Below are 19869 nucleotides of genomic sequence, written 5' to 3'. Positions count from 1 at the left end.
CTGGATGGCTAAACTCCCTCGGCATGTTATCTCTCTATTTGGCCAATTTCTACAATTTCCAGCCGCGCCCTCAAGCCTGGTAGAGGCTAATCTTCTAGCGTCATAACGAGGCTTCACCACTTTTTTTTATTCCAACATGTAATCACCAGACGTGGTGACGGCACACTCAAGTTTTTCAACTGCCGCCACCAACGAGTAGGGGGGGGGGGGGTAATGCAATGCTCATTTTCACCTGAGCGTAGTGAGGAAAGCCGTGTAAAGTGCCTTTCCTAAGGGCACAAGGCCGGTGGCATGTCATGACTCGAATCCGGGACCTCTTGGTTCCGAGTCGAGCACTCTGTCGCTACGCAACACGACCCCACTTTACCACTTTTTCATGAAACGTTTTTCCTTCTATATTCCAGATCCAGTGCGCGGTGAAGACGTTGACTAAGGAAAAGTTCGAGACTGCGCAGAGCGAGTTCTTCAAGGAGGCCACGATCATGTGCAGTATGGAACACGACAACATCGTGCGACTGTACGGCATCGTGTTGGACTTGTGTCTAGGATCGCTCATGATGGTAGGAACGTTCACTAGTCATAGATCTGTGTGACGAACTCAACTTTTTATAATTACTTTTACTCCATGTATGTTCAAAGCTGCATTATGTAGCATTAGGACGATACAAAAAGTAAATGTTCTGCTCATTTCTTTATAACGCTACTTGAATCAACCCTACTCTATTGCAAATAATTGCCAGCAAGGAGCTTCAATTAGAGGTAGAGATGCTAAAATATGATGTTTAACGAGTGTGTTTAAAAGCTTGAGTTTTAGTGCTAACCATAAATGTCAGAAATGTGAGATAATTGCTCAAATATGTCGAAATGTAAAAGTAATTTGCAGTAACACAAATATTTCTTCAAATTAGATATTTCAATTTTTTGGTGCAAAAATATTACATAATACCCCTTTAAAGTAAAATTAATAGTTGGTTGTTCGGGGAAACCAAACATTTGAGAGATTGTAGACAGAGTTCAAGTTTATACTTTCAAGATACAGGGTCATTAGTTGGTTTTGTTAGAAAAAGGTGCGGTCTCTAAGAATGTATATATTATTCAATTCTTAGATACAAACGGTTTGTGATCCATTTCAGAAGCTGGGTGGGGATTTTTTCCAAGATTGTTTATGTCTGGTTTCGCCTGCCAGCACACCGAGTATATCTGCTTCTGATAACGATTCTAGAGACCACAGATCAGTACGCTTGCCTTTTTAGTACGTTCTCCTTTAACGATTAAAGGAAAGAAACCAACTGAGAATGTTCTGTTACTTGTAATCAGGTGTCAGAGTTGGCCCCTCTGCGCTCTCTGTCTGACTGTTTGCGGGATTGGAACCAGAGACCGCTGTTCCCCGTGTCCGTTCTGTGTGATCTGGCCATCCAAATCTCCAGTGGGATGCAGTATCTGGACACGAAAGGGCTGGTTCACAGAGACCTGGCCGCTAGAAATATCCTCGTCTTTTCCCCGAATTTGGTAAGTACAAACTCGTATTTTCCTTTTTTTGTTTATTATTTTATTATTTATTATAAGATATGTAAGAGCATGTCAAGAAGCAGGACACGTTTAAACACTTGATGTCATGCAAGAACGAATGTACAGTAGACAAACTATGTAATTATGTTTCCAAATGTTTAAAAAAGACAGAAGAAAGGGCAACTAACAGTAGATGATAGGTAGTATATAGTATTGTTATAATGTATAGATTCCTAGCACTTTGCATTAGAATATAGCGTCCCAGTATGAAATACTCATGTTTTGCATACTGCATATATTATACTCTTGTGCATTTAGTCCATCTAGGCAAGAACATGCAATAAAGACTCATATGATTATTTATCACCTAAACCACATGTGCGTAATATTTTTCAGAAACACCACCATGGTGTTTTGCAAAGTTTATTAAAGAATCAGTTTGAATATCTTGAGTGTTGTCTAGGGTAAAGGTAGGTAAAGGTAGTCCTGTAGCTTTGTTGAGGCCATAGGGGCATTTTATCCACTGTGTCTAGGACACGGTTAGGAGGCAGGAGCCCATACCTCTCCTTCCACTGCCTTTTACCTCCCCAACCAAAGTCAGGTACCCATTTTACACCTGGGTGGAGTAAGGAAAGGTATGCAAAGTCCTTATTGCTACTCTCCAAGCAGAGGTTTTATGGTGGAAGATCGTTTGCTTTTTATTATGTTCCGTTTTTACCTATTGCAAGGGCATAAGATCAATGACATTACAGGATTCGAACCGAGGACCTCTGGGTTCTGGGCCAAACCCCCTGCCGCTGTACCACACGACGTCAACAATGGGTGTTGTTCTATGTTATAGAAATGAGAGAAATATCCTCTGAAATTGTATATTTGATAAGATTACCAGGTTTCGAAATTTGGAAAGCACAGAAAAGAAGCGAGAAGAAGTTGAAATTGTACAAATCGTTAGGTAGTAGTACACATATATAGTACTGTAAATTTTGTATCATGAGATATTTTTGTGCTTTATACATGGCCTGTACGAGTACTTGGCTTGTAATAGAATAAATGTACAATAAATTAAAGGTCCTTCATTCATGAATGTTTAATTACCGTCCTCAGGTGAAGGTGAGTGACTTCGGCCTGACCAGAGCGCTGGGTGTGGGGAGGACATACTTCAAGACGGCTACAACAGACAGGAAACTCCCGTTCGCCTGGTGAGTAACAAACCTGGAGCCGCATATAGTTTCTGTTTAGAACTTTTATTCAGCTTGTCACACGACCGGTTTCGCCTGTGTGGCTTCTTCAAGTGTACAGAGGCTAAATGACACAAGTGCATGAAGTTCTCACTTATATACCTTTCCATTGCATAGTGCCCTCAGGTCAGTTACATGACGTTCAGATCGCCCTGACCTGTTACATAGTTCGTTCTCTGGTGGAGTGATACAGATTATACAGTCGTACATACAGTATTAACTTTCACATCTAGAACTAAAACACCAATAGTATTACTGTATTTTTTACACTAAGTGTGGCATATATATTAAGTCGGCGTAACACACCAGCTACATTGTACATATGATGGTTGCCAAAACTTCGCTAGATATCTCTGTGAAATGTATCATCAAGGTAAACAATACTCGTCGACAATTCCAACTCTACTACCGGATAAATTTTGAAGAATACTTCCGGCGCTCCAGTAGTAGAATTTGAATTGTATATGAGTTAGCTCAATGTCCTTGGTTAGCTAGATCTACATCCATGACAGACTACATTTGGAACATATCGAAGCTTATAATAATTGAGACGTGTGATAGCTAATCGTGCGTATTGCATTATATAACATGAAAATTAATATTGTTCCATATTGCACACACTTGTGTGTTAAATATCAGAGGCTGCGGTAGAAAGTTTTGAATGGACGGCGGCGAGATTTTGATTGATCCTAGGGCATGCTACCCGTAGAAATTTAAATCCTAACGCCATTTGCTACATTTTAACTTAAACTTTAACGGTCATTTCTTGTCGTCTTGACTAAGGTGTGCGCCAGAAGCGATTAACGAGTTCGTCTTCACGTCCGCCACGGACGTCTGGAGCTTCGCCGTCACGATGTGGGAGATGTTCAGTTACGGGGAGCAGCCGTGGGCCACCTACAGCGGGGAACAGGTGCGTCAAACCCCGGTCACACACTCACGAACCCGGCCTCCCGAACGCTAGCCGAACGTCCGCCAGCCACGGTTACTGGTGGGTCGGCGTAAAGTCGGAAGGGTCGGCTGGGGTTCGGAATGTTTCAAAATGTTAAAAACATTCGTCAGTCGCTCGGAAGGTTCGATCATGATTGACTGATTTTCGACCGTAAGTCAGCAAAACACCTGCCAACCATCGGGGAGTAAGTCAGCAATGTTTGGGGCGTGTTTAGGGATAAAATTTGACTCAATTTAACTGTAATTCGTTTCGATTCGTACAGATTGGTAGGCGTGACCTAAATCCGACCCGCTTCCGAACGTAGGTCGAACCTGGTCGGCTGGTGGTGGGGAACAGATTCGGGGGAAGGTCGTGAATGTGTGGCTTCGTCGAGCTCAAGCTCACTCCCAATGAGTCCCAACAAGCCTGGCCTCCAGTCTATCTAGGTTGAGGGGGACTCTCTTTGGAGCAATAGTAGTTTTTTTTCCCGCCCAGCTCAAATGGCCGCCCGCTTCCGTTGTGCAAAATCTACCGGGAAACCTAGTTGAGTCGGGCGGCAAAAAACTCCTGCAGCCCCGAAAAGAACCCGCTTCAACCACGATAGACGGGACACCAGCACTAGTAGTAATAGGCTAGCTCCTGACTGGTAGAAGACAGATGACACAGTTAAGTTTAGACAGCAGGAACATATTGTAAGATACGTACACTGAAACAAAAAGTCGTAAAAGACGTTTGTTGCACAGGTCAGTCACAAGGAGAAAATGGAGGACAAGTCTAATAATGACGTAATTCGTACCTCCTGTTCTACCATATTTTTCCACTTGCAGATTCGCCAGGCTATTGGCCCCCCTATGTACCACCGGCTGGAGAGACCGCGGTTCTGCCCGTTCAGTCATTACCGCATCATGCATGAATGTTGGAGCCACAAACCCAAAGAACGCCCAACCTTCACCAAGCTGTGTCACGTGCTGGAAGAGGTGCGTGCTGATTGGTCAAGCGGTATAGTTACGTCGAGTACAGTACACGTTGTTTGCTGACAATAAAGAGGGCTCGAAATAATTTTTCTGTATACCTGTATTGAACATTGAAAATTACCTGTATCCACGCATATGTTAAGAAGTATTAATCATACTAAAAACTTATCATTTAATTTATTTTCTTCATACTTCATATATATATTAATCAGGTGGTATCAGTCAATGCATGTACTGTATATATAAACCCACTATAACAACGGGTGCAAGTTAAGTGCATATAGACATCAGAAATTCCTGCAGAGCCCCAATTTTACCTGCATTAAGGTGCATATATATGCAGCCAGTATTTCGAACCCTGACATTTCTGTATCAAATTCAAAATGATTGTCCCTCAGATCCCTTTGATGCTCAAAATGTAGTTGAAATTGCCTATTTTTGACGATAATGAGCCAGATGCCAAATATTGAATATACCTACAGCATATGTAAATACCCTAAGGTAGGTACACCAAGTGACAAATACAGACTGTGATGTCCATAATTTATTTTCCAGGCGAAACCGGAGCAGAGAGTAGCCATTGCTGACGTCGACGGTGACGTAGTACATGACCTCATGACCTTGAAGGCTGGTGACGTCATCACAGTGCTGGAGAAACCAAGGTGAATTCTATATGCCGGTTTCTATTTGTTAAACTGTACTACTAACAGGTGTGTAGATGTGAAATTTATGTGAATATGACGAAAAAACTAATAATGTGATATAATGTGACTACAAAGAAAATAAAAGCGTTAGCGTCAAATTTGTTGAAGAACTGAAATCATGTGCACAATCTGTAATTGCGGAATGGTCTAAATACTCTAAAACTTTAGCGAAGTGATTTTTATTGACGGAAACAAGGTCAGACAGAGTGCAGAGATAATAGGATATTTTATAGTGTTCTTACACATTTTGAATGCTAGTGAGCTAACAGGGCAGGCGCACATATATGCTATTTAAAATGCTGCATTTAGTGTCCAAAGTGTCTGTCCATTTTACTATTCACATTTTTAGCCAAATCCTTTCTTTCACATATTTTTATGTTTAGTCACATCGTTTTATATTACTTCAAGGTTGATTCGCCAAATTCACGTAAAAGTCACGTATTATAATCTTGATAGTGTGCGAACACTAGCTTCAGTCTCCCCCAGACTCCTTTGGCTGTTAGAATAAATACTAGAAATCGGCTTAAAAGAAAATGTAACTAGTCAGAGGATTTAGCCGGCCATAGAGGTTCTGATTTGACTCTATTTATTTAGCCTGCAAAATGGTTTGGTGGAGACTACACTAGCTTCCAGTGTTTTATTTTACAATATAGATATAAGTATCCAAGAAAGTATGTCTGAACGTTTGTGAATTGTCCCCTTCCCTCCCTGCAGTGACAGCCATGGGTGGTTAGGCGCGTTAGATGAGGACAAAATCGGCTTCTTTGACCCTGAGATGACGGAACCCTTCCAAACGGAGGCCGAGAAGCAAGAAATGGCAGCCGCGGCGATGGACAAGAAGAGGAAACTGAAGAAGAGTACGGTTTCACTATACCTTTGAATTCATTTTGACAATTTAGAAGGTTTTACAGTAAAATACCACCGTATATCTTGCATCTCTCACCTTACATTGTTGCGTACAGTTATCTACTTATGCTAGCCAGGGAGTCTAAAGGAATTTATTTGAACTACAATTTGAATTTGGATTTTGGTAGAAAATATTAATATCTTCATTTTTGGCAACGTTACAGCACCCCAACCATCAACAGTGCAGAAAGAAGGGAACCATTACGAAACGTGAGCAGTTTCCTTCCGTTTCCTTTGTCTCTCTCTTTGTCTTTTGACTCTCTCTCTCTCTCCCTCTGTCTTTGATTTTCTCTCTATGTGCCTAAAACGTTGGCAAGAATCAAATGTCGACGTGTTTTTATTGTTTTAAAATATGTATCTCTTAAAAAATGCAACGGCACGTATGATCTTTTTATCAATGCTGATGAATTAATATTATTGGTACCATAAGAAAATCTAAGTCTATTTTTACCACTAAAAATCTAAGTCTATTTTACCACCAAAAATCTAAGTCTATTTTACCCCCTGAAAGCTTAGTCTATTTTGCCACCAAAAATCTAAGTCTATTTTACCACCTGATTTCTTAGTCTATTTTGCCACCAAAAATCTAAGTCTATTTTACCACCTGAAATCTAAGTCTATTTTGCCACCCAAAATCTAAGTCTATTTTTACCACCAAAAATCTAAGTCTTTTGCTTCCTAAAATCTAACTCTATTTTACCACCTAAAATCTAAGTCTATTTTTACCACCAAAAATCTAAGTCTATTTTTACCACCAAAAATCTAAATCTATTTTACCACCTGAAATCTAAGTCTATTTTACCACCAAAAATCTGTCTATTTTACCACCTGATATCTAAGTCTATTTTACCACGTAAAATCTAACTCTATTTTTACCACCAAAAATCTAAGTCTATTTTACCACCTAAAATCTAACTCTATTTTCACAACAGTCGCCCATCCTCTAAGCATGACGGCTTCAATGCGCTGTCCAAGTTCTACATGAGCATGCGCGGGAAGCGGCGGCCGGGTGACGGGCAGTCCGACTCGGGAGGGGGCGCTTCTTCCTCTGCAGAGAGAGACCAGTACTGGTAGGTGGCGCTTTTTTCTGTGTGGAGTAACAGGTACAAATAACTTCTGCATGACTTAGTGGAATGTAAATTTCTGATCTATCATAAATGATAAACTGCAATGATTCTAAGGACTTCTCCCTTTTAAGACTGCTTTTAACGGGTATTTCTCATTTCGTTTTCGCACTCAACAAATCTTAAACTTACTAATATATATATATTTACACATCTATTTTTTGCCAAGAAGCTGAGACTGCTGCGAAAGGTAACGCTTCACAATGTAAACTTATACTAATAAAATATACATTTTTATTTCAGTTCGCTCCAGGAAGATGCACTTCCAGAGAAGCCCTGTAAGAACCTTTTTTTATTCGTCTGTTTCTTTATAATTGTTTTCCATAAATTATGTTGTCTAATTGCCAATGGTAAACCACGCTTCTACATGTACAGGAATCCATTAGTTGCAGTCGTTCAAAAAGATATATTCAATAAATGAACACTAAGAAGTAGTCTAGTTGACTGACCCAGTTTGGCTTCTTAAAAGTGTGACTTCAACACTGGGTCAAAGGTATCTGGTAGACGATGTCGGCCCCCGTCGCGGTTAAGTGAAGGGTGATGGGCCCTGATATAAAAAGAAAAACTCTTCCACCCCTCTCAAGAAATAGTCAGAAAATAGAAATTTTCTGTGCTCAATGTTCTTACAGTGTCCAGTGTAGGCAATACGTGTCACTTGTCTAGCAATTACTTCCTACTAAAAGTGTTACCTCTCTACTTGGGACTTCCATATCAGCGGATACGCCAGAAGAAGAGGTTCCAGCGCCCGCAGATAGCGGTGAGCTGAAGACATCAGCGGTGAAGTTTGAGCTCCCGGCGGCGCAGACAGAGTGTGTCGGTGCGGCGGGCGGGGAGACGGACAGGAGACATTATCAGAACCTGAACGGAACCGACATTCCCGAAGAACCGGTACGTCTGAACATTCAGAATTCGACAACTTATTTTCCTAAACAATGTGTCTTATCTTTATGTATATAATGCTTAGAATTGATTTAAATTCATCGAATTATCAATCGCATTTTTTAAAATCCTTTTACTAAACGCCAATTCGCTGTGTCTTATCATTGAAATGGAATGCCTATTTATTATGTTTCTCTTCGCAAAAGGAAAACAGGCTGCTTTTGTTTCCTCTTCTTCTCCAAACAAATACCTGGACCAGACGTCTCTCTCCATGGTAACTGGTGCTGTAGCAGACACCCTGCTGTTTTTGGTTACTTTACGTGGCAAAAGTTGGAGAGGCTGGTCACCATATATTTAAATGTGTTTAAGTATAAGCATAGCAGTAGCTTGTTAGACTAGACCATATGAAAGTGAACATTGTGTATTTGCCTTGCAAATGTTACCTTTCAAAATGTTTCGATATTTTTGCAGGACCCGGATGTAGAGCACGCCCCCCTCCCCTTCTCGCCCAGACCTGACTATGACGTACCCAGACCGCAGCCTCGTCCTGAGGCAGTGGGGGCTGACGCAGACGGCCAGGACACGGCAGTGGATGACGTCACGTACGACGTCCCCAGTCTCAACCCCCGACCTTCCACTATGTACTTCATGCGCATGCCCGACTTGGGATGTGAGGGTCTTTTAGACGAGGTTATGTCCAGTTTCTCCACGGAGACGCTGGAGAGTTTGGGTGTGGACGAACCGCCGAGAAGTCGTCCCACAAGTCAAGCTGTCAAACTAGCGCCTCTAGCTGTAGAGGAAAATGACTCTCCTATTGTCACAAGGACTAGGCAAAGAAACGAGTCAGCTCCTTCGGAGTTACACCTATCTGAACCGGAGAAGACTAAAGTGTCTTCTTCAAAAGCCTTAGACACTAAAGGCAAGAAGAACGCCAACGGTAAAAATGGCAGTCGTGGTAGACTATTAAACGAGGCATCAAGGCAATCTCCGAAAGCGGATACGAAGGATTTGAAGTTACAGGCGAGTAAGAAAGTTACAGGAGTCGGTAAGAGTCACTTAAGTAGTCGGACGAACAGTAAGACGGGTACGGATGTGGCTTCCAGACAGTCTCCTAAACCTCTACTGTATATAAAGGAAGACCAAAGTACCGAGAAGTCCACGAGGCCACATTCGACGGACCGGTCGCAATCAAGAGTCAGGACGAGTAACGGGTCTTCTAAACCGGCCGTAAAACCTGCAGGTAAAGCTGAGAAGAAACCGGCGGCAACGTGTCAGTGTGGGCGGAACGGGACACGACCGGCGGGGAAGGGGTCTCCGTCTGAGACCGCCAAGGCGACGCAGAAGACAAGCCCCAAGGACGAGAAAGAGGAAACGGGTAAAAAGCCGCACAGTAGGAAACGTGATCAGTCGCAGGAGACGGGCGGAGGAAACGCCGTGGTGCTGAGGAAACTTGTGCGGGAGAACAGGGACCGGAGACCGAGGAGCGGCAGCGGAGAGGACGGCCTGGTCAAGTTCATGAAGAGGGCTCTTCCAGATGAGGTAGGTAGAAGCCAGCACTTCGGTAGAATGTACAGCACTTGCGCGAAACCCGTAATATATTGTGCATAGCAATTTGGCAGAACGTCTCGTTTAAGGTCGTATTCACGTATTTAAGTATGCCATCCTATGTAAACTTTAGAAATGTTGTGTTAGAAAAGCATAATATAGGAACACAGCATAATATAGAAACACAGCAGACGCAGTATTTTCTGCTGACGTGCTGTATTAAGCCATATCACAGTTCATGCGCAGCATGGAATTGCGGGATTAATGTAGGAGATTCAGGCCCTTTAGAACTAAACAAGCATACCTCGTAAACAAACACGTCTAAACAACGAATTGTTTACGAATGAGGGACCTTAAAAACTAAAAGTCTTACAGATCACAATACATTGTGCTCAGATGCGTACTCAGAACTGAGAAATGACTTTGTAATTTGTACGAAAGTAATTTTACTATTAGGGTCACCTTGGTTTATGCATAAAGTTTGGCATCATGTAGTAGATGATGCCATTGGAGGATTGATTGATTGATTGATTATTTGATTGTCATTAAAAGGAGACTGACATAACAGAAGAAACCTAACGGTAGAACATAACTAAAAACATATTAACTATTTTTCTGCAGGCCACACCAGAGATGTGCTCCTTCGCACTTCAAGCCACAAACTGTAACGTCGAGCAGGCCAACAAGTTTGTGAAACTCCAGCTGCGCACGCGCCAGGACTACTCCCAGTCAGACCTGCGCGCGCATGCGCTTCGGCGCTTGAAGCAGAACAACTGGGACATCAACAAGACCACGCGGGTGCTTCTGGGAGAAGAGGAGGATAGGCACGCGGTGGGGAAACTCCAATAGGACGTTTTGTTGTTCGTCAGAACTGTCAATCATTTCTGTGCTGACCAATAGTGGCTTTGGGTGGAGCTCTATGGCAACCATTGTGAAAGTGTGATAGTTTGACTTTGTTCAAAACGTCTAGATCTCATTTCAAGTCAATCATGTGATGAATTGTGCATTCCAATGAAAGGTAGTGGTCTTACGATTTCACAAAATCTAAGTTGTCTCTCTCTGGAAATGGCCACTGTCTGTTGTGAACAATTCTAAAAAAAGAGGCGTAATTTATTTTGAACCAATGAAATGGAGTAAAAGTTATTTTGTACTTAAAGAATGGTCGACCAATGGGTGGGAAAGGTAATTACTGATTGGACGTTGAGCTGAGGACGTTGTTTTTGTGTGGTGAGGTTTGAGAGGTCTGATGATCACGTGATTGTCACGTAGGTATCACGTGCCTTTCACGTGGTAATAATGAAATGGAAAGCTTGTACCTAGAGAGTATTTTTCAATGTGTGCTGAGGCGATGTATATATTGTTGGCTTGTACAGATGTTGGGTATGTGCGTATCGACAGCGTGAGGACCTTGTATAAGAGAAGAGAGGACCGGGGAAAGAGCAAATTATATGTGAAGAGTTATGACGTGTTGCGAAATCGTGCCATATGTGTGCTGAAGTTTTGACAGTTTTGAGATTTTGATTTGCCGAAGTCTTCGACGGTTCTTTAATGTTGTTTCTATGCATATTCAGGTTGAGTTGTTCGTTTGTTACATCGAAATTTGTATTTGGTCCCCTCAGTTGTATATTATTTCGCACACCACCGAAGATGATTAAAATGTCATAAAGTATAGACTGTTTTTCAGTTGTAGTTTTTTGTTGATTTCTTTTTCATAACCGGTCAACCTATAAAGCACCACTGTATTTTGGCGTTTTTAGCTATAATTGTGCTGTTACGTTTGCAAAGGATTTTTCACATTTACTAGTATTCCTAATCAGAAAGAGTGAAGCAGAACCAAACTTAAGCTACGGTCACAACCCGCCGTACGTGCTTCTGCGTGCTGTCTACGTGCAAAAACGTGGGCAAACGTAGGGCATCCGTGCGTGGTGAGTACCGCCTCCGTACGGAATCCTACGGATTTGGGAGCACGCAGACACGCCGTAGAACTTTAAGTGCATGTAAAACTTTTTCTACGTGCGGTCCGCGGATTCACCACCCGTGCGTGCGAGTACGAGCGACGCGCGTGCCCCGTACGTGCCGTACGGAAGAAGCACGTGTGAGTACGGCCTCCTTACGGTAATGTTGCAATCGCACAGAGATCGTACGTTGTAAGCACGTACAACTCACCACTTGAGCAACGTACGATGCACGCAACCGCTCACGGCCAGACGTGGCGTGCAGACCACACTCTTACACCCTGTGCAACCGTGCAAGTGACGTGCGTCGATGCCACTCCTTCCCCACGTTTTCAGAAAAAAACGTAGCAGACGTAGCCTCCCAAAAAACGTACGGAGAAAAAGCACGTACGGCGGGTTGTGACCGTAGCTTAAATGAAGAATATTAATTAATTGTCAAAATTGTGCCACATACAAGAAACCCTACTATGCAATAGCTGGAGTCGGAGTAAACCGGAAGCCATCTGAATGAAAATTTCTTGTGTACTCTTGGCAACTCCCAGTACATTCTTCAAAATCCGAGGTGTATTGCAAAAACTCGGATCCATTTCGGTTCTCCCTTGAATTTTATAAGATGTTTCGATCACTGTTGGGACGCTGCAGGAATATTCTGTATGCAGTCGTACTGCAGTTAGAATACATTTTGAACATACCCGGAAACTTTCGAGCATACTCAAAACATTCCGGCCACAAGAATAGGAGTATTTGGAGTGTTGTAAGAATCTCTAGAATACATATCCTGGAATACACAAATTTTATTCTTACATGTATTCCGTCTCTAATGTGAAGGGTGTTGAATGTTGTGTGTATGATATCAAGCTTTGGTCCAGTTCCCAGCCGTCCCAGCCTTACCAACAAGTCTGCCTTTGATCATTCCTGTTCATATGCCAGGTATTTGCATATTCGTAATACATCTTAGCTAGGGTTTTGAATGGCTCCGAATCAGGATACTTTTCTTAACGTAACTTCGTTTTATCATTGTTTTGCATAAAACACCTTGTTTGTAGCAAACTAACTTTGTACAATATAAGTAACGTTATCAGTTATGAAATAAATTTGACAAAGACTTATTTTCAATAGGTGAATATTGATATATTCAGAAAAAATCCCAATGATACATGCCAAACTCAACACAACACAACACAGCAAATATATATCTGATATCAATGGTATTCACCGATATCAACACCGCAAAGAACAGAATCGGTGCATGTTAAACAAATGAGTGCATTATTGAATTCAAATGGATTTGAAACTGATGAAAAAAAAATTGTCACTTTTCTTATCTGTGTAGGTTTTTTTTTTACAAAAGTTCTATCTTCATACAACTATTAAAATAAAATCTTATTTACACAATTAATGAGCATAAGGCATACCCAGCAACTTCAACACACAAATTATTCTTACACACTTTTTAGATCAACATGCCCCAATGCCGTTAACATAAACATTATGCTGTCTTCCTCACAATGCGTTGAGTAACGGCGAGCAGAGGAGAGCTGTGCTACAAGTGAGACAGCTGCAGTGTACATGTAGAGCCCTACACATTGAGCTCCATAAAGTGGTTTGACTAATCACATTGCTTTTAAACTTACTTCATGTACATGTACATCCATCTATTTTTGTATACAATATCTTGTGCCCCATGTCCAGACTTATCAGCAAAACAAAGAATACGGAGAAAGATATTTGATCATAGACTCAGGTTTACAGACTTAGAGCCTGTACATGTATAATGAATTGAGCAGGACATAGTCTAGATGAATTTCATTATTGGTATATACATGGACATTGAATAGGTAATCAGTACTATTAGTTATTACATGTTTTTGAATGAAACTAATGTATATTTTGTTAAGGGTTTGAACCAGGATCTACATGTAGGAAGGCCTTCTCTTTTTCAAGAAGAGTGGTAGGGTCATTAACGCATGTCTCTGTCCTAGAAATGGGCCTGCCTGATGCCACTATATCGTTCATCATTGAAGTGAGTAATTCGAGTAAAATGCCTTTCACAAGGGCAAAAAATTGGTACTTGGTATATATATAATACGGGTTCAAATCTAGAGTCTCTTGATTTTGGGAATAACTTTTTTTAATAATAGAATATTTTCCTTTAATTGTTAATTGCTACTAAGTATAGAGACAATGACAAAAATACTGGGGGATGGAATTTTGCATCCAACCCTTCGACTTTTTCTAATTTAATAACTGATATAACAAGTTGCTATTTACAATGAATCAGGCCTTTAGCCACCGTCACAAGGTCATGACCTTCCGATAAGCAAACCACCTGTTGGAGTCTCTCTATTGTTATCACATTGGCAATCTATTTATTTTGTACCCCACAGGTCTCGCTATGTACACTATTATCACTGGCAATATTTATGATAAGGATTTGCGCCTAGAATGTCTTGATTTTGGGTATGCCAATCTAACCACAAAACAAACCAATAACATAAATTCTGATCCATTCATATCTACAACATATCCATCACATATACATTTGAGTACATACATACATGTATTGACCTTTCTGTGCTGTCCATGCCTTGACCTGTCTTTTTGGTTCACTTGAGTGCACATGCACCAATGTGCACTTGAATAAATCTTAAAACTTAACACTGTTACCACATTTATACAAAGAACATGCATATGAAATTCATGTTGCTATTAATATCTTCATTTAGTTGGTTCCCTCCCAGATTACATGTAGATGTAGGTCTTAGAGATTATACTAATAATATTTCATGAGCACTAGTCATAATAGGGTAATACTAGTGGCAAAATTAAGACGGTTATATTTGAAATGTACAGCTCGGCTACGAGTACTCACATCAATCATTAAACGTAGCAATGGCTACCCAAGTTCTTAGGGAAGAGTTACAAGTACAAAACAGTTGTATGTCAAAACTAGTCAGTGCTGTCCTGTTGTTCATCCTCCCAGAATTTCATAGGAGAAGCTCTGTTTTCTGCATGGTGTTGAGCACTGCAGAAATATGATAATGATATAGTATCATGTAAAATAAAAACATACAGGATTTTGAGAGAACACACCTCTCCCTAGTTAGCATGATTTGCGCTATACCTTCTTAGATCTTCCCCTTTTGTCAACATTGCTGTAGGATCTACTTGTTGAGTTTGTAATATGCAGTTTGCAAACAAGCTGGTAGGGGGCTTCTTACATCGATGTACATGCCTGTACATGTAATTAGATTCAAATCATCTGAAATCGGATCTAATGTGTACACCTACTGAGGAATTTTCAAACATGTTGTACATCTGATTGAGGAAGAGACGAACATAGAAGATAACACAGAAGATAACATTAATGACAAAATACTACTATTCATAAATGAATTTCCCACTTCATGTCACAAAAATTATCAATAGATAAAATCATTCGTTCACATAGCCTTGTCTGACCTTACCTCGAAGTTGACAATCTTGGGAAGAAGTGGGAATCTTGGGTTGCTGAACCATACATTCGTCCGTGAACCAGTAGCTTGTCTGTCCCTTTAGCTTTGGATAACATTTTAGACATTTCGGACGTTTAAATGCTATATCATGACGTAATTACTCTCATTTAGGTACAAAAATTTTAATTATTACTGGTGCAGTATATAGAGCAGTGATTACGCATTGTACTGCAGTGCCACAGCTATGAGTGGTTTTATGAATTTAAACTTTATATATACGATTAGGCAAGTACAATGTATAATATATTACATTAGATAATACAATACCAATAGTACATGGATTTGTTAGATTTACTAATTTCTAGAATAGTTTTAAACTGATGTTTAAAAGCTTCACATTTCTATTGAATGAAATACTGTGCATTGACAAGTGCTAAAGGACATATATTGCATTATATCAGGTACATATGCAGTACGCGTATGAAAGTAGGATTTTAAGCTTAGGGAAAAGGAAGATAGTATAAGACACAATTGAAATTAAGATTACAGATAAAGATAGAAAAAAGGGATCTGTCTTTTACTTCGAATGTACCTGTATTAAAATGGTCATGGCCGTCCCTCCTTTGCTCTGGCAACGCCCTGGAAGACGCCCTGGTTGTAGGACGACGTCTGACAGCTGCTGCCCCAGTGCTCCTTCTACCTGATCTCTCTAAAAGGTGCAAGGATATACACATGAGTATGTACTAATTATGTTTATGAGTATACATACGTATACATCAGAACAACCCCAATTTTTTTTAAATTGTAGTGAACTGTATGCTACTGTAAGGCCGCATAAAGTTATGAAAATGTAATCCTATGGAAATGCACTGAAATCTCGTGAGAGGAAAAAGTTACCCCATTCCAAACAGACCACCATAATTACATGTATTGAAAATTTAAGAAGAATTAACGTTGTCTGCTTCCTTCTAGTCTTGTTTCAAAGATGACATTTCTGTTTCCCCTGTGTACTCTTTCACCTCATCTCAAAGTTTGCATTGGATCTCTGTTTTGGCAAGGTCCCCAAATCTGTCTTTGTGGCCCATCGATGTTGTTAATACAAGAACGCAAAAAAAAGAAGCGGTGCAGATACACACGGTGCAGATACACACAATCACAGAAATTACAATTATAACTTGATATTTAACCCTCAAACCACCGTAGGTTTTTTTGCGACGAATTCGAATCTTACCATATGGGTCAAAACTGACCCCATCATGTTTTGCATGAATATAGATTTTTTGTGACTCTATCTCGTGATTTTTAAGTAAGTATAGTCGAGTAACAGTTTGACATAATTAGGAGTGAATAATTTATGCAGATTATCATACTTAATGCACCTGAAACAAGATGCCTTGTATAGGCAACTAGGTTTAGGGTCACAATTTTTTTTAGTTTTCTGAGTTTTCTGTATGTCATGGTAAGGTAATTCGAATGGCAGCAAAAAACTGAAGCAAACATGTAACCTGAAAGAAAAATTGACAACAAAATACTCACATGTGTTAAAACACCGGTTAAAAATGCTGGGGTCAGTTTTGACACCACTGGACCACCCATGAACTTTCCAATATAACTTAATCAACAATGTTCCAATCTTAGTAAAAACGTGTCAGGAGTTATAAGACATATATACAAACAAACTCTAACTTAGAAGGAATTTCGTTTTCGACAAGAAATGCAAAAATGGCCTGGGGTCAATTTTACCCCCATGCGGTGGCTTGAGGGTTAAAAGAGTGATTCAAGGGTGGGATCGATACCTGTATACATAGGTTAAAACAATTGTGCTGACATCATTTATAGTGTGGACGTAAGCCAATATGTAGTTTGTACACATACCAACAGGGAAGTTGAAAGTTGCGTGGTTTCCGCAGAGGAAAGAATGATTCCCGTTCCCCTCAATTTCTGCCGAGTTCTTAATCCTGCCCTCTGAGATTTTAACCTCCTTCAATTTCTGAAGCACGCTGTCTACTTCCTCTGGACTGGTCAATGGAGTTTGTCCACGACTTGGGGACAGTGATGGTGAGGCTTGTAATTTTCTTCTCAGATCGTGGAGAATACCTTCCACTTTTAGAATTGTCACTTCAAGGTTCAAATGTTCAGCTTCTAGTTCGAGAGATTGTACCAGTTCTTTCCAGTTGCCGTCAGTAGGGGTCTTTTTCAACTTTTCACAAATGGTATGTATGTCATCCCTTATTTCTTGAAGCTTTGAGGGTTGCACACAGCGAGATATGGTATTCTCTAATTTTTCTAATCTCTGGCATAAGGTGTCACAAAAGGTGCGGTCAACATGTGCTTTGTTGTCGTGATTGTCTAATAGCTGTTTGACAAGGGTGTTTGTCTCCCTGGTACTTCTTTCAAGTGCTGCTTGACTTTGCTCTTGTCTGGCCCCTTGCGCCTCGATGTTTTCAAGACGCTTCTCCATTGATGCCTGTCTTACACAGATAGACCGGAGAAACTCGTGCTCTAGATCTGGTGTTGGGCTGTAGTAACCGCTGCTTGAAACAGTGCTGGACCATGTTGGAACAACCGAACCTGGTCGGCTATCATCACAGGTCTCTAAGACCTATAATAAGACATTTATACAGTTATGACAAAAATTCTAAACGTTGACCAACACTGAGTAAATTGGGACTTACCCAAAGTTTCGACCAAGTGGGTAAGTCCCAATTTACTCGGTGTTGGTTAGAACGTTTAGCCATTTTATAATAAAGAAGTCTACCAACACGATGAAATTTCCTGCTAACATTTTATACAGCTGTTTACGCCTGCCCGCACCCCCCTCATTAAAAATGCGTACAAGTAAACACACCCATTCGCAGGAATGCACCCACTCACATATGTGTAATACACTAAAATATAATGTAATGCACTATTGTACGACGAGATTGTGCTAAAAAGAGAGGCTAAAGCAGGCTTGCTGATTTTATTTAGGCAGTCTATCAAGATGTGAAGAAAATTCGACATATGATTTTTATGTTATGATTTTCAGTAGCCTGATATTATATGACACTGTAAAAGTCCAATATTCAAACATTGGATCCTAAATTCCTTGCCTTTAGGCCACTAATATCCCTCTAGAAGATCCACGGCAATGAATGAAACAAAGTGACATACCTCAATATCATCCAAACGTTTAGGGTTCATAACCGTGACGTTGGTTCCATCAGCTATATAGTAAAGTAATAGGAAAAAAAATTAATGTGAGGTATAACTCGCAGAATGCTTATGTTGTTAGGCCTTTTTACTCTCCAAGCAGAGGTTGGGTTTTGGGGATATTTTTAGCGTGCTTCTAGCCTTTTTTTCGGGGTTTCTCTTTTGCACTGAATTTCCCCCACCAAACCCAACCTCTGCCGGCAGTCGCTCTGGAATGTAAGACCTTATATGGTTTGTTTTAACTCAAACCTCTTGCAAAAAGAGGATTACAATGCATTATTTTTGGTCATTATCGTAGTCGTTTGTTTTTACAAGGGGTAATCTTCAAGAATGTACCTCTCATACGTCTTTAAATTCTGTTCTCTCCCGTGAAACATTTTCCAAGGAATTTTAAGGATGACAATTCAAATAATATTGAAATGCCGTATATCGAACAGTTATGTTGCAAGCAGGCACCTCTTTGGTGGCGAAATTAAACATTACCTTACATTAAAAAAAATAACACAAAACAGCCAAAATTTTACCTGAGTTGCTCATGTTGTTATTCCCCAATGGTCTACCACGACCCAATAGCTGCGTTGTATTCGCTTGGTCCCGCTGACGTTGGTCCATTTTTTTGTGATCTATATTTTACGAATACGATATTTAAGAATACCTTATACCTTAAAGTATGCTTGAAGGTTCCTTTTGTTAGTCCACTGTGACATAATAGTTTAAGAAAGCCTGGATTTCCGTTACCAAATAGTAGTCGTCTATTTATAGCTCGTCACTCGAAAAAAAAAACTGTTCGTAATTTCTCTTTCTCTCTTGTGTTTTTATAGAGGGCTATTAATGTATCTATAGCATTGTAGACATTCAGAAGACAAGAGCATTTGATCCATTTACTAGCTAGTGAATGTTTGCTTGGATAGTTGGACAATAGACTGTTGTTGTTAAAAACATTGGCTTCGTTTTTATCGAAAGATTATATGTAAGCTCATGTCGTTACTTGTCCTAAATTTGTACGGTAAATTACCTCAGTGTGACGTACCATTAAAACATTATGGTAATGAAATGAAACTTTGTTGATCATACAATGTCGATGACTGATTTTTTCCTACCAGGAAGTAAGGCAGAAAAAAGGTAAGGTACACTGTACACACTCTTTATCTGAGGCTGTTTCCTTCCATTCAGAGTAGGAAAATCAAAGTAACTAACCTCATTAACTCTTGATTCCCGAAAGATCTGCAATATCTGGAGGAAAGTGGTAGACTAGTAGCGTAGAATAGGAACGGTGGTAGAGATTTTGTAGCGTCTGGGACAGGTCCTACCACCGGTGCTAGTCGGTGACGTTCTTACTTCGGAATGCGTTGGTTATGTTTGCACCATGACAATAAATGATGTTAGCTCAAGTCATGCAATTGGCAAACAATACGTGTAACGGTCCATTGGTTGACAGAATGACCTTGTGACTTTTGAAA

General features: G+C 40.4%; 2 protein-coding genes across 2 annotated transcripts in view; one reads left to right on the top strand and one right to left on the bottom strand.

The window, feature by feature from the left end:
* LOC109470365 (mitogen-activated protein kinase kinase kinase 10-like) overlaps positions 1 to 11519 on the top strand; it is a 29774-nt gene extending 18255 nt beyond the window's left edge. The window contains exons 5-17 of the mRNA XM_019769293.1: positions 405 to 560; positions 1318 to 1509; positions 2614 to 2708; positions 3531 to 3657; positions 4503 to 4652; positions 5205 to 5311; positions 6068 to 6210; positions 6424 to 6469; positions 7192 to 7329; positions 7627 to 7661; positions 8099 to 8271; positions 8734 to 9801; positions 10429 to 11519. Of these exons, the coding sequence (XP_019624852.1) occupies positions 405 to 560; positions 1318 to 1509; positions 2614 to 2708; positions 3531 to 3657; positions 4503 to 4652; positions 5205 to 5311; positions 6068 to 6210; positions 6424 to 6469; positions 7192 to 7329; positions 7627 to 7661; positions 8099 to 8271; positions 8734 to 9801; positions 10429 to 10656 (2658 nt within the window). The 3' untranslated portion in view covers positions 10657 to 11519. The remainder of the gene's footprint in view (positions 1 to 404; positions 561 to 1317; positions 1510 to 2613; positions 2709 to 3530; positions 3658 to 4502; positions 4653 to 5204; positions 5312 to 6067; positions 6211 to 6423; positions 6470 to 7191; positions 7330 to 7626; positions 7662 to 8098; positions 8272 to 8733; positions 9802 to 10428) is intronic.
* Positions 11520 to 15794: 4275 nt separating this feature from the next.
* On the bottom strand, positions 15795 to 19656 carry LOC109470354. Its single transcript, XM_019769274.1, has 5 exons — positions 19607 to 19656; positions 18934 to 19032; positions 18371 to 18423; positions 17097 to 17819; positions 15795 to 15926 (listed from the first exon to the last, which is right to left on the bottom strand). The coding sequence occupies exons 2-5, from the start codon at positions 19019 to 19021 to the stop codon at positions 15795 to 15797; spliced, it is 996 nt and encodes a 331-aa protein (XP_019624833.1). The 5' UTR covers positions 19022 to 19032; positions 19607 to 19656.
* Positions 19657 to 19869: the final 213 nt, after the last annotated feature.

The sequence above is a fragment of the Branchiostoma belcheri genome, unplaced genomic scaffold (genome assembly GCF_001625305.1).
Source record: "Branchiostoma belcheri isolate BF01 breed outbred unplaced genomic scaffold, Haploidv18h27 scaffold220, whole genome shotgun sequence".
NCBI classification, from domain to species: Eukaryota; Metazoa; Chordata; class Leptocardii; order Amphioxiformes; family Branchiostomatidae; genus Branchiostoma; species Branchiostoma belcheri.
Note: the sequence above shows the minus strand (reverse complement) of the source record. Positions and strands in the feature narration are given on the sequence as shown.

Coding starts and splice junctions, on each gene's coding strand:
- LOC109470354 (XM_019769274.1), bottom strand. CDS start 19,021: ATGGACCAACGTCAGCGGGACCAAGCGAATACAACGCAGCTATTGGGT. Junction 17,820..18,370: donor AACGTTTGGATGATATTGAG/GTATGTCACTTT, acceptor GTCTTATTATAG/GTCTTAGAGACCTGTGATGA. Junction 15,927..17,096: donor ACGCAACTTTCAACTTCCCT/GTTGGTATGTGT, acceptor TGCACCTTTTAG/AGAGATCAGGTAGAAGGAGC.